Source organism: Pithys albifrons, chromosome 2, assembly GCF_047495875.1.
Source record: "Pithys albifrons albifrons isolate INPA30051 chromosome 2, PitAlb_v1, whole genome shotgun sequence".
Classification (NCBI taxonomy): Eukaryota; Metazoa; Chordata; class Aves; order Passeriformes; family Thamnophilidae; genus Pithys; species Pithys albifrons.
The window spans coordinates 58,809,419-58,827,343 of NC_092459.1; the positions used below are offsets into that span (position 1 = coordinate 58,809,419).

General features: G+C 41.4%; 1 protein-coding gene across 4 annotated transcripts in view; it reads left to right on the top strand.

Annotated features, from left to right (window-relative positions):
* Positions 1-6,270: 6,270 nt before the first annotated feature.
* ARFGEF3 (ARFGEF family member 3) overlaps positions 6,271-17,925 on the top strand; it is a 93,743-nt gene continuing 82,088 nt past the window's right edge. For all 4 annotated transcript variants that reach the window (XM_071549164.1, XM_071549167.1, XM_071549165.1 and 1 more), the window contains exons 1-2: positions 6,271-6,624; positions 7,712-7,763. In XM_071549164.1, the coding sequence (XP_071405265.1) occupies positions 6,540-6,624; positions 7,712-7,763 (137 nt within the window). In that variant the 5' untranslated portion in view covers positions 6,271-6,539. The remainder of the gene's footprint in view (positions 6,625-7,711; positions 7,764-17,925) is intronic.

Here is a 17,925-nt window from a genome sequence, read left to right on the forward strand (position 1 = left end):
ATGTGCAAGTAGTTGATAATGTTTTCCAATGTAATTGATTCTGTGATACCTTTGGGATGAAAATCACTGTCTGCCAAGACAAGAGCAGATGAGAAATAACAGATTCTTACTACCTTTAGAAGAGCTTTTGGAAATCAGGACTTATTTTCCTTGAAATAAGTTCCCACTTTTTGTGAGGAAAAGGCATACTTAAATAGAAACCAATCTATGTTCTGAAGCAAACTAGCTCTCCTAATTTTATCGTTTAACTCTTCTAAGTTGGTCTTTAATGTTGTCAAAGTAAGCACCATTGACTAACAAAGTCAAACCACATCTCAGAGAGTTTGTGGACAGCATGGAGAATAAAAAGAAGATTTTTTTCCTTGTGTTTACTCTTTGTATGAATGCATAAAAACAAGGCTATGAATTAAATGTTGCCACTATTGTATTGTAAACCCAAGAGTATTCCCCTGAAACCAGGGAATTCATTTGATTTATCTCTCTGTGGCAGAACAGAATCTACAAATTAACACTATGAAACTTCTATTCAACCTGTCCCTTTGTGTTTCTCTTTATTTTGTACTATATTTAACAAATTCAGGGATTTGTCAGAGAGCAGTCATATATTAAACTTTGTAATAATGCATGAAAATCTGTTTATCTATTTCAAAAGGAGCATAGTAGATTGAAAACTTACACAGTTCTTAGCTTTTCCAGGAGTATTTCTTGTACTTCAACCCATGTATTTGTATGCTTAACACTAGAGAGGCTATGCAAATCATAATCCATTTCCTGGCCAGTAGAGGTGTACTTAGTTAGACCTTGCTGACCTTTCTTAACTTTGCAACACAAGTCTCTGACAAACGTAGATGCCATGATGTTATTGTTTCCTCCTAATGAGAGCCATCTTTTTCTGTCAAAGGCTACTGCAGATTTCAGAGCAGGTTATGGACATGAATATGTATGATGCATTTGTAACTTTCAGTGACCTACATTTCCTACAGATACATGATGAGTTACTAGTTCAGTCACTTTTAGGAGACAGCTTCACAGAGTTTGGGTTTGTCTGTTTTGCGTATTCCAAATATATGATGGCCAGATGGTATAATCCTGACTTTTGTGTTCAGCTTTTGAATGGACTGCTGTTACACTTTCAAGCTTTCTTTCCATAGATTGAGACTAGGGGAATCCTCTGGATTACAGGAAGAATAGTGGGACTGAAGAAGTTCTCTGAAGTTTAGTTTTCTGGCTGACTTAGAATTCTTGTGATATGAAGCTTTACTCCACTGTTACTTATAATTCCCTTGCCCCTTGAAGCCTTTTCAGTAGAGTCTGATGGAAGAAAGAGAGCTTTTATAGTTCATATCTTCATTCCATCTTCTCCCATGTACTCACTCTTCTTTCCAGACTCTTGCATTTATTTCAGGGTAGAGAAGAACTGGAATTAATACAGAGTCGGGCAATCAGTATGACCTAAGATCATTTAGGAAGAAAGATTAAATATAATAGTCCACTGTAGACTGGAATAAAAACAGCTGAGAGAGAACACAGTGTCTAAAGAATCATGATCTCTGGGGAGAAAATAGAGAATGCTTATGCAGTGCTTCTCACAGCATAAAAGGCAGTCAAAAACCTAAGCAAAAAGAAGCTAAAACTGTACAAAAAACTATTTTCTTCTGTTTGCGTGCAGCTCAGCTGTGGAACTTACTGCCACAGGATAGTTGTGCAGGTCAAAAGCATAAAAAGATTCAAAAGGAATTAGATACATTCCCAGAAGAAAAATCTGTCAGATATTACTGAATACATGAAGATAAAACCACTGTCTCTGGAAGTACCTAGTCTGCAAATGAATGGAAACAAGGAGAGTTTACCAGAGGAACGGGTAGTATAGTCTTTCTACACTTTCTTTAACAATATCCACATAGCTTCTGTAAGAAATATGCCACTGGGTAAAAAGGACTTTGATATGACCCAGAATAGCTGTTCTGTGTTCCTGATACCTTCTTGAACTGCCTTTTGCAACTCTGCAGGGATCTGAGAAGATTATGGTAAATTGAAGGCAGTTATGGAGATTTGTGCTTTTCAACTGTCTTAGCACAAAGCATATCTCAACAAGGCCAGAAAGTCTTGTCTCATATTTCTCCCCTGGCATGGATCTCAAGACTTTACATTTGCTTCAACTGTTCTTTACAAAATAAATAATGTGAGGCTGTGTTGAAAAGATGGTTCTGAATATATGCTAGCTTTATTTACAGCTTCCATTCCAGAGGGCTTTTCTCTCTGCCCTCTGCAGCACCCTTGCTCAATGTGCTTTGCAGAGTACTGTCTTTGCTCAGAAAGGTCATGCTGTGGAGAGTGTAGAAAGCAGCACCAGCTCAGGAAGGACTTAACTGAGCCCTCAGATAGCCTTTGGTAATTCACTTTGTATGTATGTATGTATGTATGGCCAAACTTCAAGAACGAAGATTTGGGAAGGGCTGTCCCCACGTGGGTGTGTCCTTCCAGCCTGCGCAGTGGATTTTAGGTGAGGCTCAGCGTGCGCAGAACTGGCCCCACCGTTTAAGTCCTGAGGTTCATCTGCCACGGCCGAGCGAGCTTGGACAGTGCCAGTGAAGTCCTCAGGACTAGAACCTACAGCACCGGGCATTTCCCAGGAGGTCTCCCATCCAAGTACTAACCCGGGGCTGACCCTGCTTAGCTTCCGAGATCTGATCGGATTCCGGGATCGGATGTCAGGGAGGCATTTAACTGCCTATTGTAGTCAGACAAACAATGGCAGATACCACCCTATCATCAGCAGTATGCTTACAGTCTAGACAACCAAAACTGAAAACAAAGCCTGATAAGGGTCTTGCTTGTCTGAGTCTTTCTGCCCTCTGGGAGAGGGAAGGAAGGGTACCTCCACCTGGTACGCAGTGTCGCAAAGGTGCTGATGACCACATGTTCCACATACACTCGCATCACTTCAAATTTTCCCAGCAGTTTGTCCTACATGAAGGGAGTCACAGATACAGGGCTTCCTGAGAAAAACTGAGCCCAAGCTTCTTTTGAAAATCAGGTCTGTCCAGTCATAAGGGAAGACTAATTCTGAAAAATCTGGCTAAGCATCATTTTGGAAGAGGGAATTTCTTAGTATTTTGTAATTAAATTTGAAGGAAGTTCTCAGATACACAGCCCATCTCTTTGATGCATGCCTTCCAGCATCTGCAGCATACAATGAGATCTTGACCAAGCATATGGCCAAAGCACAGGAAATACATGAATGATAATGACTAACAGAAAATATATGTGATTATCTCACATGGCTTTGTATCACACTTTTCCACTGTGCATTTTAGTTCTTTCTTAGGACCTCAAAGACGAATGACAGGGAAGTTGTGTGCAATATGGCTATATGCTATCAGAAGAGATTTAAACTAGGACCACACTGCCTTCTGTGGCTACTGGAAGGAGCAGACACATAGTAGCATGGAGATATCTGAAGTCAAGTGAATACTATTTACTAGCCTAGACAGAGAATTGTACTAATGCCACTCTGTTACTCTGGGTATTTTGAGTAGCTTGGCTTTGCTTACACACTTCTTGGCTGTGTTCAGGGCTCTGGGTGTATTCCAGGATATCCTCATCATTCACATAATGCAAAAGATCAGTGGCACTGCCATGTGAGAGTTACAAAAGCACACTGCTTATCTGCCGCTGCCTCTTAGTGATGTATGATCACTGCATCCTGCAGATACCAGATCTGCATAGGAGCCTTCTGACTTCAGCTGGACAAGGCTTCAGCTGTGCAGGGAACCATAAGAACTGACTTCTAGGAAGCCTCTACCACTGTAGAAGGCTGCTGGCTTTCAATAGCTAGAATAAGGCAAGGAGGACTTATGAGCTGTAAGACTGACCATAGAAAATTCAGTTGTTTCTTCATGGCTGAAGACAGGAGGTTTCTTCACTATCATCCCTACTCTGTACCTGGACTTCCAGATGCTGTGACATTATAGGCCACTTACCTTGATGGGGAGTCAAAAAGCGCTGATTAAACATGACCTCCTCACTAAGCAAAACCTATTTAGTGACTGATTTCCATCAGGACATGGTTACTGTGTATTTTTTTGTTTATTGTAGACAATGGACTCAAGAGCTCATGGACTCCTGTTCATATCAAAATGGAAGTACATTAAAAGTGTCAACAAACTTACGCATGGTACTCGGACATGCTCAGGAAGAGTCACCATGGTGTGTTTCTCCATCTGCATAATCTTACTGGCAGACATTAAGATGCTCTAGAGAGTCAGAACATAACCTTTGTTTCTCTTAATCCAATGTCATAACTATGGAGAAAAAGAGTTTAGTAGTACAGAATCCATTTTGATTGAACACATTGGACAGTGACAGAAACACAAATGCAAATCTTGGTTCAGTGACATCGAGCATCTATGAGAACACTGTAGCTCTGATGAAGATTCCAGCTGCAAAGGCTTTCCCATAGAGACCATAGAGAAATTAACCAGTGAGTTGATGATTCATACAGCTAGAAAATAATCTGAAATTAAAAATTAATTGAGTTTCATCAGTGGTTCCCTGAAAATAAGCAATTATTTACTATTTACAGATACATATTTGTCTTTTAGTGTTGCAAAGGTCCAAATGAACTCTGGTACATTGTTTCTACATTAAAAATACCTCAAACACCTTCACAGTCCTTTTTGTTTTTTTCCCCCCAAGGATAAATAAAAACAAAGCCTTGAAAAAACAGAAACTGACCCTCATGCTCATTTGCATTAAGCACAACACAGAATAAAGAGGAAGCACATGGGTGGGGAACAATTCATCATCACTTCAACTTGAGCCTTGACTTACAGCAACATAGTGCCCTGACAATCCCAGCCACTAGCTATTACCAGGTTTTTTCATTCCAAGAAAACTGACAGAGCATGGTCAGAGATAAGAAACTTTGGGAAACTGCTTTCAGTTTGTTAGAGGTGGGTTTATGCCCTGAAATTGGAAGCTTAATGGTATTTCTCCTACAGATTGGCAAGGTTTCTTAGGGTTTTTTGTTGTTTATGTTGTTTGTGTTGAGGTTTTCTAAATCCTTATTATTGTAGCAATAAGCATTCTCTATCCACCTCTAGATCTTTCTGGCATCATTCTGAATCATTTTCTTCAAACAGAAATTTTACATTCCAGCCTTAAAAGGCAACTATGGATTATGCATTCATTATACTTCTGAATACAGGATGAGCCCTTGTAAGTATTTGGATAAGGGACAGCCTTTGAAAGCCCAATATTCTGTGGGAAATGCTATGGCTGATTCACCAGGTGCCAATATTCTGCCTGGTAATTCACAACTGGTACTCTTCCAATTAGCAGTAGAAGACATAACCACTAATACTGCCAGCTGCTACCTGGAATGCCTTTCTTATCTGTTTTTTCTTTTCCTTGTCTGCTTGTCATCTTGCATCTTTTTAGAGAGATTCTGCAAGAAGACAACAACATTGTAACAATTAACCAATGCAGTCGCAAAAAGGGCAAGTAGCTGATAAACTTGAGATAAGGCAGGGAAACAACAAACTGAAGAAGGCGGGGTGGTTTGATAGGTAGGAAGCATTCCGGGCATGAGGAAGGTCTGAGCTCACGGAGTGGCTGTTCTCTCTCCTGAGGGATGGCTTGTTGTGCGGCACAGGGGTGGAGTGTATGCGGTCTTTTCAAGGCACAGACAAGTAGGTTGAGTCGTGATCTGTACCTGCGAGCTGGGAAAAAGGCGTACATCCATTTATTTGACCACTGTCATTTTAGGGGCTAACCAGCCCCGGCACACACGCGGGTGTGCAGGCCTGGCTCCCTGTGTCCATCCCAGTGCGACAGCGCCCACGGCTCCGCAGGACGCTGCGGGCCGGAGTGGCCGCGCTGCGGCAGCGCCGCCGGGAGCTGAGCGCGGGGCTGGGCAGCAGGATCCTGCCCCGCAGTGCCGGGTCGCGCTTCGGAGCGGGGCCGCCGGGCGGGCGCCGGGGCGGAACCCCCGCGGGAGCCGCGGAGCCCCAGGCGCAGCCCACCCCTCCTGCTGCCCGGGGGCGAAGGCAGGGGCTGCCGTCGCCCCCCGCCCGCCGGTCGCCATGGCGACCCGCCTGCCCGCGTCGTGCTCCTCCAGCGGGGCTGCTGCCGCAGCAGGATCCAGCTTCAGCGGCGCCGTCCCTGCTCCAAGGGTCTCCCACCCCCAGCACCGGGAAGGGAGTCCCTGCGCTCCCGCGGGCAGCGCCAGGCTCAGCCCCAACCCCGCTGCGCCACCGGGGCCTGCCCTGAGGTGGGAGAGGAGGAGGAGGAGGAGGAGGAGGGACTCCGCAGCGGCAGCAACTGACGTGTCCCCGCCATGGAGCTCGGCGTGATTCATCAGCGGCGGCGGGGCGGCAGCGGGATGCCGCGCAGCTCTCCCGCGTAGGTAGCGCCGCGGCGGGGGCAGCCCCGGCACCACTCTGTCGTCCGCACCGCCCTCCTCCTCCTCCTCCTCCTTTTCCTCGCCGCCTGCTCCTCTTCTCCCGCGGCTAAACGAGGATCCCGAGGGAGGCAAGATGGAAGAAATCCTGCGAAAGCTGCAGAAGGAGGCGTCGGGGAGCAAGCACAGGGCCATCAAGGAGAGCTGCACCTGGGCCATCGGTACGGGGCGGAGGGCGCGGGCTGCCCCCGGGGAGCGGAGCGGGGCAGGAGCCGCTCCGAGGGAGAGGTTTTGTGACGGCGGGGGCAGGGAAACCTCAACAAACTTGTTCGTGCCGGCCGCTGAGCCGCCGGCGGGGGAGGAGGGACCGGAGCGCCTCGACCTGTTCAAAATGCCCGGGAGCTCCGCGCTTCTGGAAGAGGCCGTGCACCTGCTGCCAGTCCCGGAGAGTATTCCTGTCCCTCGCCTTCCCTGCCTCCTGGGTCTGCTTCGTGGTTCTTGCGAGGCAGATACGGGTATCATTAGCTGTTAGTGTCCGTGTATGTTTTCGCGGGGTTGTCTTTTCCTTAAAAGGCCCCCTCCTTCCCCTGAATCATCTTAAAAAAACACCCGGTACAGTTTTTACTGCTGGTTTATGTTAGGGAATCTATTTTACAAGCTAAGAGTTATGTTTTACTGGGTTCTGTAAGCTCTTTTATCTTTGCTATATGATGATCAGTATAGCGACTTAATCTTTTAAGGGAATACAAGCTTAGGTACATTTCAGCACCCACCCATTTTGCAAGATTGTTTGTGGCTTGAGATGTTTTTTGAGCCAAGAACTTGGAGCACTTGTCAGCAAGACCCTTAATTTACATCATCATAACTGTGATACTTGCAATTGATTTAAGTTTTAAGTTTTCATCCATGCATAGCCACAGCCTTCTGTGGTAGTTCGTACCTGTTGCCGTGTTATTACTGGCCTTTCATGATGATGTTCCATGGGTTGCTTCATTAATTGTGTTATTCTTGCACAGCAGCCATGTGAATATCCCATATAATGTTCCAGTTTTAGTATCTGTGCTGTTGAAGTGCTGATGTGAAAGGGAAAAAGATGGTTGGTACTCGATGCCTTCTCATTGGGCATCCAGGCTCCTGACAGATTTATGCAAAGCTTTGTAGACTTGTAGCAGCAGTGATTGTTGTTCTGTCGACTGGAGTAGGTGTAAAGTTTGGGATCATTGGTTCAGAGATTGTAGCCAGCTGTATTACTGTGATCGAGCTCAGAAGTTTCTTTTAAAAGCCCAATTGTTCCCTTTGACTATACAGAAACCTTGGATTCTCCTGATGCTGCTATCAAGATACCTCCATATCAGCTAAGGTAAGAACATTTAAGGTTGAATCCTGTGGAGCTGTCAGTATTTGTAAAATTTGAATTAAAAGTGAGGTAGACAGGGGAGGGGACTGTGTGATTTCTTTACTTTGTAGATAGACACATCTATGCTGATAGCAGATAATTTGCCAATGATCTCTTTGGCCTCTGGCCATGAATGAAATTTATGGAAACATGTTAAAATGGGCATAGGTATGTATAGTGATGACACTGGTTAAAAAGGAGGGCTGTCTTATAGTCTGAAGAGTTTTCCTTCTAAATTACATATTTCAGTATAAGTGATAATGCTTCTCAATGTGTTTATTTTCTTTTAAATCTAAATCAATTTTTGTTTACTGAAAATAAAAATTCTGGAACTTGAAGTTATAATATAGACAGGACACTGACTAAGAACTAAAATAGTAAAGTTTCTATGCATACTTCTTCCTTTAGCCTAGTAGACTACCTTGAGTAAACCTTCTTCCTTCTTTCTGCTTGTAAAGGTGTACTAAACCTTTACACTGGGGGAGGTGGCACAGCCTTGTTTGTATAGCATTTTAAGATTTCTTTGGAAATTCTGATAGTTACGGCAAATAGATAGGCAAAATTATTCATTGTCCCTTCTGACAGAACCATAGGGAATCATCAAAAGAAACTAGCAAGCACACTGTTTAAAACAGAAGGACATTGTTTCACACAGCCTAATCATTAAGATGTGATGTGCTCAGGCTTTCCTTATTAGAGAATGTGATGGGTACTATAAGATTGCATGGATGCAAAAAGCACCCCAACAAATCCATGGAAGAAAGTGATTGAAGTCTCTCAGATGCAAAGGTACCCCTTCTTATGCAGAAGTACTTTAGTCAGAGATAATTGAACTTTTATAAAAGAGTATGTAGGAGTCTTTCTGGATATTTGGCCTGACCTGTAATCCTCCTAGATACACACTATGAGCTGCTGATAAGTGTGCCATTTTTTTACTTTCAGTTAAGCAGTCACCAAATAGGGAAGGTATAATAGCAGTTCTTTTGCCACTCTAAAATCCTGTCAGCTGCAGTCCACAAGGGGCCTTAAGTCAGTGGGAGATGGATGTAGCCCAGGTCTGACGTGACCAATGCCAGACACATGCATTTCCAACACTGACTGGAAACAGCTGGATGACTAATTCCAAGTGGCTCCATTAGAATTATGTTTACTTGTCAATGTGGCTGGAGAACATTTGACTTTTCATCTTCCCATTTATCAGCCTCTATCTTTAATGTGGTATATTGTTTTTCTGTTCTTAAGTGCTGTTGTCCTTCCCTGTGAATTAGTTAGCTAGCTATTTCCACACCGCTTTGTTTTTCACTTGTGTACTACCTCTTTACAGATATGTCCATCTTTTTCTTCATTTTCTCCAGTGTTCTTAAAGATGTATTTGTTTAGCTGGGATGTTTTTCTCACTGCAAATCCTAATAATTATAAATAAAGCTAATACCTTTACAGGTGTAGCCATGATGAAATAAGCTCTTAACATTAGACTTGTCAGTAACAATGCACCCATTATTACTGGATATTTTGCAAAGTGAAAAGTACACAAGAGAATTTGAATAAAAGTTTTTGTTGCAGTGTCCTGGCTAAGTCTCTGCCACACAACCTCAGACATTGTGGGAGATGTTGCCGAGCTTACTCTCCCTCTCTGTTGACAAACTACTGCCACGCTCTACATCAGCACACTGGACGACATCTTTGGCTGGAGTTCGCCTGCATCATGTGCAAATTAGATAAGAATTCTTCTTTGCTTGGTATTTGTTCAAGAGCAGCACTGTGATGGCCTGATTCCTAATGCTGGAAAAGAATAGCCTTGAAAGTAGAGTGACAGCCATTACCAGAAATACAGCCAGATACGGGATGGAGACATCCTGACTATGCCTCTTTCCTGCTCTCGGCTTTTACCAGCTACAGGTTATATCACCCGCTTTAAGGCAGATCAGCCTCTGGCTGCTCATCCAGTTGGAATCTGAATCTGCACTTCACACTGTCTGCTATAATATTTTTAAGTGTAATACCAGCATGGGAATGTGTTCTGGAATATTCCATAATACTAGAGCTAGAGTGAGTCTTTCCACTAATTAACCCTAGTCCAGAACTCAGATCTGAGATCCATAGTGACAACCTACTGAAAGTGTTAAAGACAGTGTGGGAAATAGTTCAGGGAAAAGAAGTATTTATGAGCTGAAGGAGTATTTTGGGCACTGTACATGTGGGGAGCTTGCTTAGTCGTAAGATTTGGTGTGTCCTTAGAATATACTGGATACAAGGAAAAGACGTGAGCACTTCTCTGCAAGGTATTTTGGGAACTTCTTGTTCTAGGGCACATCCATATTGCATAAGAATGGAGGATAGATTTGTGAGCTGCCACGTCCAGTTGAGATAGGTACTGGCTTGATTTCAAAAATAGCAAATTTAGTAAGTACTCTAGTCAGTATTGTTCTGCTTCTCCAGAGAGTCTGGCTTCCACTAGTGAGTTGTGCTGATGTTACTACCATTTAACAGGTTGACTGTGACCTTCCCTAAGTGCTTTTTCTTCTAGAACTGAACAATGAAGACCGCTCACAGGAATGAGAATGTGTAAACTGTATGCTCAACTTCAGTTCCAGATGGGTAGAGGTTCTTCATAATGCTTTCTTGTAAGATCGTGATCCTAGTGTGAGAATGGGGAGGACAAGGTACCTTTTTGCATTTTCTCAGACTATGACCAGTTTGAGTTCAAGGTGTTTTTTACATGTATTATATCAGCTACATGCTTGTCTCCACAATAGAGTTGGGGCAGATTACTAATGTGTTTTGGCTTGCTCCTAACCTATCCATAGTTTCCTCTCTTGTGTTGGACCTCTGTTACTGAACAGCAGGCACACCACAGTATAGTTCTCTGATGACTGTGAAATTAATTAGGGGATTCAGCTGTAGCATTTGTATGGGAGCCATTTCTAGCACTTGTCTGGTAGCAGTTTAGGTAGCACAGGCCTGCTATGTTTTGGAACACCAGGAGTACTTTTGCCCCAAGGGAGTCCCAGTGACTGGACACTCAGCCTGGAATGTAATTCTTTAATTAGTTTGATAGAAATCTGTTGGGTATCTCTTTAGGGAGCTAAACGAGACTGTTGTTCCACTTCCTTTGATGTTAATTTGACTTATGAATCCAAATCCCACTTAATGACCTTGCATGTTAATTCTAGTGAGGGGCCTAATTTAAATGTCTCACTTCCTAAAGAAATACAAATCTCCAACAAATCTGGGGTTTCTCAGAGAGTCTTGTCAGCTCTGCCTTGAGATAGAAATATGTTGACTTTTCAGTACTTCTACCTTATGTTCAGAGCACTGAGCAAGGTGTGAGACAGTAATGAAGATTAAAGTGGATCAAGATGGAAATTACCTGAAGTCTGTTCAAGGCTTTGCTGTAGATGTGTGAATTCTTGAGAAGGGAGAGTCACATAACCTATTGGTAACTGGTCACTTGTTATCTGTCTTGTGTGATGATATTTTTCTCTGAACAGGAGTTGTAAAGATTGGATATATGCTAAGTACTTAAGGAGGCTGGCTGGATGACTTAAATCATGAATTAGATAAAAGGAATTGATATGCTTATGTTTTAATTGGTGAATTGATCACATGAAAAAGAGCTTAAGAGACCTTAATGTTGCCTGCTAGCAAACAGTTGTCTGCTACTAAGTTGGCCTATGTTCACTTTAGTATTTTCAAGATGACAAATTCTCCTCTAAGACCAACAGTATACACTGAATAAGTCTCTCTTCATGGCTAATCCCTGCCCAGTTCCTCTACTGTGATTTTAGGGGCTGAAGTATGATCTGTAAAAGGTAACTGAACAGACACAAGAAAATTAGCCTTGAAAAAGAATGTTTGATCAGAGCAGTTTGATATTCATGAGGATTATCTGCATATCAGAGAATAAAATAAAAGGCTAGATAGCACTTGCCAGTCACATACCACTTTGAAAAAACTTGGGTTTACTAGAGTTTCTTGGAATGCTTTATGTAGTTAGTTGGGTCTTCTGAGGGAGTTTCTTTTTAGAAGGAATGCAAATTACATCATATACTGTGTCAGAAAGGCTCACTTGAATCCCTCTTGTATTCCACATTGGCCTTTCAAAAATGGTCAGTATTTCTGGAGATTACAGCTGGAAAGTCAGAAACCAGTGATGAGCAGAGTCCTCTGTTATAACTAGCTTACATCCAGTCCTGTCTCTCCTGTTTGTGTTCTAGTAGTCGTCATCTTGTCACTATTTTTTGGGGACAGTTTGTGAACTTTGGTAAGCCAGTGCGGTGAAGAGCTGTCAGGAACAGAAGTATGTCTTAAACTTAGCTGAACTCTGAAATATCTATCATCCTTGCATTTTTTTCCTATAGTCTTGGCTGTTTGTGGATGAAAGTGGTAGTTCTAATCTGCCATTTATTTTTGCATCTCTAGCTTTGCATGTGACATACTTCTTGAGAAATGTATAACTTATAAACTCAAGTAAAACAACATGCTCACTCATTTGCATTACATGTGCTCAACAAATAAAAGCAGTAAGTATGGTGTGATCATCACCAAACAGCCAATCCTACAGAGACTTTCAATCCACTTAGCTTTGGAAGGTAATTCATCCACATAAAGAGTCTTGAGTCTTGGGATGTGTTTTTTCTTCTCCATTGTGAAGAAAAATTTGTGATTTCATAATTTTTTGTTTTCTCCCATCTCTTAATTTTGTTCAGATTTTCTGTTAGTTTCTTTCTTCTGGAAGAGAGTAGATAGGAAAGCTTGAATATTTATCAGCTCCCTGACCAAAAGTAATGAGTTGAGGGGAAGGAGTGGCTGTCTCTGAGGGTTTTTTTTCTGGAGAGTGATTTTTAGCATATCTCTATTTTACTCTTTCTCTCTTTTTAAAACACTTTGTTTCCTGCTCTTGCTGCCACAACCACCTGGCATTAAGTGCTCTTATGCTTTCCTCCTGGTTTGACTGCTCGATGTGTGACTCATGCTACTCAACCATTACGCAGTCGCAGTCTGACATTCAGCAAGTGGATTATGAGTTCCCTGGCACGTGGCCAAGAAGAGATTCTAGCTGCAGCATGAATTATTGAGCTTCATCCTTTGTGTTGATAGTTCACAGCCTTGATCCAGACTTTTGGGGGGAATTTATGTGTCCTTTTAGTGTTTTGAATGGTGTATATGCACTGGTCTTTATTTAAAATGTTGTGTCCCCAGTTCTAATGTTGAGAAGTAGGTGATGGGAGGAGATTAGCATTTAGAAAGGCAATGTGGCACTTTCTAATGTAGTATTTGGATCAACCTGCATGTTTAATCTGGGATATGTAAGTAGCCCTATTTCTAGTCTGATGGTCAGGTCCTTTTATCTCAGCAAAACTTTGCATCTGTTCTGGGACCCCAAAAGACAGCAGTGTTGAAGAGGAAAGAAATATATAGGCTCAGTTTCTATAGTGCGGGTCTAAACTCTTGCTATCAAGACAAGATTCCAAAGCTGTTAGAAGGCCTCTAGATACAGAAGTCCCTAAAAACCTGTTAGCCAGTGTTATTGACTCCCGAATGTATCAAGCAAGGCAAGGTTTGGTGTTGTCATGGAAAAAGGGCTGCGATTTCTGCATGGTTTCTGCTAGTTTTGTTTGTTGTGAGGGTTTTTTGTTTGGTTTTGTTGGTGGGAGGTTGTTGGTTTTGTTTGCTTGATTGGGTTTTTATTTATTTGATTTTGTTTTTGTTGTTTCTGAAACTAACTTTCTGCCCTTCCTGAAGTTCTTTGTGGTAGTGAACCTTAATATTCACCACTGCCTTGGGTCTTTGTTCCTTTTATAGATTCTTTGTTCCTTTTATAGATTCTTTGTTCCTTTTATAGATTCTTTTAAAATTTGTTTCTACATTTGTGACATGTGTACATTTGTGTACTGGTCTTGACTGGACCTCAGTAGATTTTTCTTGCTGGAGCTGGTAGGGTGGGAGTGGGGAGCATCTGGGGTGGGGGGGTTGAGGATGAGAGCAGCCATGGTTTTAGCTGTTTGTCTAACTTCTGACAACAAATTCAACTGAAATATGGCCCTAAGGGTCTAAGGATGATAATGGGGATAACAGTGGGTATGTTTGCCTTAAACACTTGATCACTTTTAGTGCTTGCAGAGGAGAGGAAAATGAGAACATCATGAAGCTGTTGGTAATTGCCTTAGAGAATGAAATATTGCTGGGGACAGGGTAGGGGGAGGGCAGGAAGCAGGGGATAGAAGAAAAGTGGCACTGAAACTGAAACAACTGTTTTCCTACTAAATGATGCTTTACTCTGCTGTGATCTTTGTGTGTTGCTGTGCATGTCATGACTTTTCTTTGTTTTGAAAACAAGGGGGTTAGTGGGAATAAGTATTTTCTGACATTTCTTTTGTTTACATCCATGAAAAGTAACAAAGCTGCAGGAAATTCCTTGAATGTTTGTTTGCTTAAGAAATTGAACATGCTAAAGTACAGTAAGTATAAAATTACATAATACATTACAAATGTGCGAATATTTTTAACGGCCATGCCTTAGGTCTGTCAAGATTTAGCGTTGGACTGCTGTGAAAGTTGAATGTGTTGCAGATTGCAGCATTGATCTTCAAAATGTAACTAGTAATGACCAGAAATATACCTCATTCTCCCATTTCTTTATCAAACTTCTGTAACTCACTGTAGGCCATCCAACTGTAATGGAGAAAATAAGGCCATTTTCAAGATGTCTGTGCTCTAGTACCTCTATGTCTCTTTTCTACCCCCTCAGTTCTACTTAGTCCCAGTATTGTAAGACTTCTCGTGGAAGTTCAATTCTCATAAGACTCTTTGTTATTTTCAGAGGAAAATCCTTAGCTTCCTTTTCAGGTGTACCAAAAATAGGGAAGAGAGGTCTAATGGCTTGACTCATGGCTTCCTCAGTAACTATTGTATTTAAGGAAGTTACAAGTATTCAACACGTGTCTTCACGTAGCAAGGGGGGAGTGGTTTGGTTCCGGGCTTCCCTTTCTTTGGCTGAGGAGCTGGAGGGAGGTGGTTAAAGTTTAGTCCCTCCGGTCCTGGTAGTTCTCTTGTCCTGGGTGAGATTGTTTCATTCTTGTTCTTTTTCCTTGAAGTTTTTAATTGTGTTTGTTTAGATTCATTCGGTTTCTTTAGGTTGGGTTGGTGTCTTCCCTATTTTCCGGCTAATCAATCCCCTTTTCTCCCTTCCCCTCTCCCCTGGGGGGTGGGATACTATGTATTGTGTATACAGTGTGGTTTGTAAATGTTAGTAAATATAATTTATTCTTTTTATTCAGTTCAGTTTCTTTAGAGTGTGTGTTTTTTCTGGTTTTTTTTTTCTTTCCTTTGCTGGGAAAGTTCTGGGAGGGGGAAGGGAAGGTTTCATGGAATCGTTTGATAACCTTTCAAAATTGTAGGCTGAGCAAGTCCAGCATGTCCTCTACTTAAGGACAGGAGGTGTACTCTAGGGATGGATACTCTGCTTTTCACCTCATCTTCATGCTGTACTTCAAATTATAATTAATAAAATCACCTAAAGGATACCGATTGCTTTATAATTAAGACCTTATGAAGTTTACATGTGTCATCAAATTCCTTAAGCACAGTTAGTAAGTGCACAAAAGTCTGTGGGGGTGGATGTTCTAGGGAGAGTGATGATAACATATCAGAGAGAGATTGCACTAGGGCTTCAGAGACTGACAACATCTGATTATTACTTTTTCCTTGTTCATTTAATATTGTGTAGAATCTTTTGCCTTCTCTCTTCCTTTCCTCTCAAGTAAAGGTACACATTGTGCTTGCATTTTTGTTTTGTTCTGTTTGGTTTCATCCTGACAACTGTGTCAGACTCCTATCTAGGAACTTTGTGTTTGTGTTGAAATCAGGATGTTATTAGCAAATACAGCAAGGAAGCAAATGACCTTAGAAGCGCTCTCCAGCTGAGTGACTGTGCTGAGCTACTTCATTACGATTGTATGAATTTTGTGGTCTTGGCTACATTAGATTGGCTGGAAGATGAAATTGTTCATGTTTGCCTTTCCAGAAGTAGAGCTCTGTTTTGTTTGTAATGGCAAATCCATTATCTTGGAAAGTATAGAAAGTATGTAAACAATATGGATCAGAAATACCATTATCTCGCTTTTTTAATACCAAGCAGCTTTACAGTCTCATTCAATATTACAGGCTGAAAAAAATTTTTAAAATTCTGGCTAAGAAACTGTATGAAATTACACATAGGCATTATTCTTCACTTCCTTTTGTCATTAAGTGTCTTCTGATAAGCAACTCATACTTCCCTCCAAAGGCAGGTTGATTCAAGTATCAAATGAAGTGATTACTTTGTGTCTTGTTTTGAAAAGCAAAAGGATTGAAAAGAAGAGGGAATACATAAAACAAAGAGAAAGGAAAAATTAAATCCTAAGTTGGAGGGAACTCCAAGAGAGAGCTGAAGCGAGAGGATTGGATATGGAAAGAAAAGGAGTGTTAACCTGAAGTCAGATGAAAAGAAGCCTTTTACTGCAACTGGATAAAAGTGAAGAGTTTTGTACTCTGTGGGGAGGAAAAGAATGAGATTTAAAAAGAAGAAGATGCAAGTGGAGAGATGGAAAAATGAAAATGCTTTCAGCCAGAAATTATGATTTTAGTTATTAGTAAAGGTGGAACTTCACCTGATTATGTGAGAGGCAAATCTCTTGACATGGAAATATGCACACAATTGTCTCTATGCTTGTGAGTAACTGGAGTAAAATCCTGGCTCTGCTGAAGCAAGTCAGCATTTATATCTGCACAGTATGGCAACAGTCTCCCAACTGTTTTTTTTCAGGACCTGTAAACTGCAACTCTGAGTGCTGTTCATTCCTATGTCACACTGTAACAAGTTGTCTGACGTGCGTGATCATCTTGTGATGGTACATTGTCATAAATAAGTTGTTGCTGCTGGTTTTTTGTTTGTTTTTTTTTTTCTTTTTCTTGAGAAGGAGGATTCCAACTGGAAGTCTTCAGATTTTGTCTTTTAGAGCAACAGGATAAGTCCTACTGACAAACTTGTACTTCCATAGAGGTACAAATTTTAGTGCTGAGGGGGTCTGTTGTAGTTACCTGGTCTGACTTCCTGCTTTGTGAAGGCATGAGAACTTAACCCAGTATTTATACACTGTGGACTCCAAACCTCTCTCTTTGTAAGTGAGACAGTTATACTTCTGTAGTAGATAAAATCAAAATTTCTCTGCAATGCGAGCAAGGACTTAAAATCTCCCTTTTTCTTGAAGACTTATGGCTTGAAAAAAGATATATTTATTCCCTGTTCCTCCTCCACATTTTAAGTACTTCCATTATAAACCATAAAGTTGTTGGTGGACTCTTTTGACAGTGTTCTCTAAGCTAGCACAGAAGAGCGGAGTTTTAAATCTACTTTTATAGACAGCATTGGGGTTTGGTTTATGTAAGTTAAATCGTCTGCTTTTGCATAAGGAGAGTGTTTGCTTCTGTTTGGGTTATTTAAGGGTAACAGCTGTGAGTACCACCAATATTCTGAGGATTCATCTCTACCATTTGTTTTCTATCATGGGCCAACTCTTTTCTTGAATAAGTGAGGCTAATAATGTTACACCATGCTACTCTGTTCATTTTAAACAGCCAAGATGGAGAAGCTTTTTTCAATTGTCAGTGTTACTCTGACTAAAAATATTAGTAAGAGTCTGGCAATGACTGCTATCCTGCTTAACAAACACTGTATCAGAAAATAGCAACAGCAGTAAATCAAATTCTTATCTGTTCTTTGTCTGGGTAGTGAATTTCTCTATGGAATGCAAACTCCATGCTGGTAAGTCCCTGAGGTTCTGAATTTTGCTTCTCCTATGTACTTTTCAGGGGGAAAATAATGCAGAGAGATGTCTTATATTTAATCTTTCGTTTTCAGAATGGGATTAAAAATAATAAGGTTATCATCATTTGCATAAAAGTAAAACCACTTCATTTACAGTGCCCTCTTCCCTAAGTCAAGAAGGGGAATTTGTGAGTTGTGAGACTGTGTTACAGGCACTAACAAGGAGGAGTTAAGATTAGGCCATTTCCTATCTTCATTACAGTTTTTATCATGAGAATGAATTAATGAGCCATTATTCTCTTCTCACTAAAGGCTTTT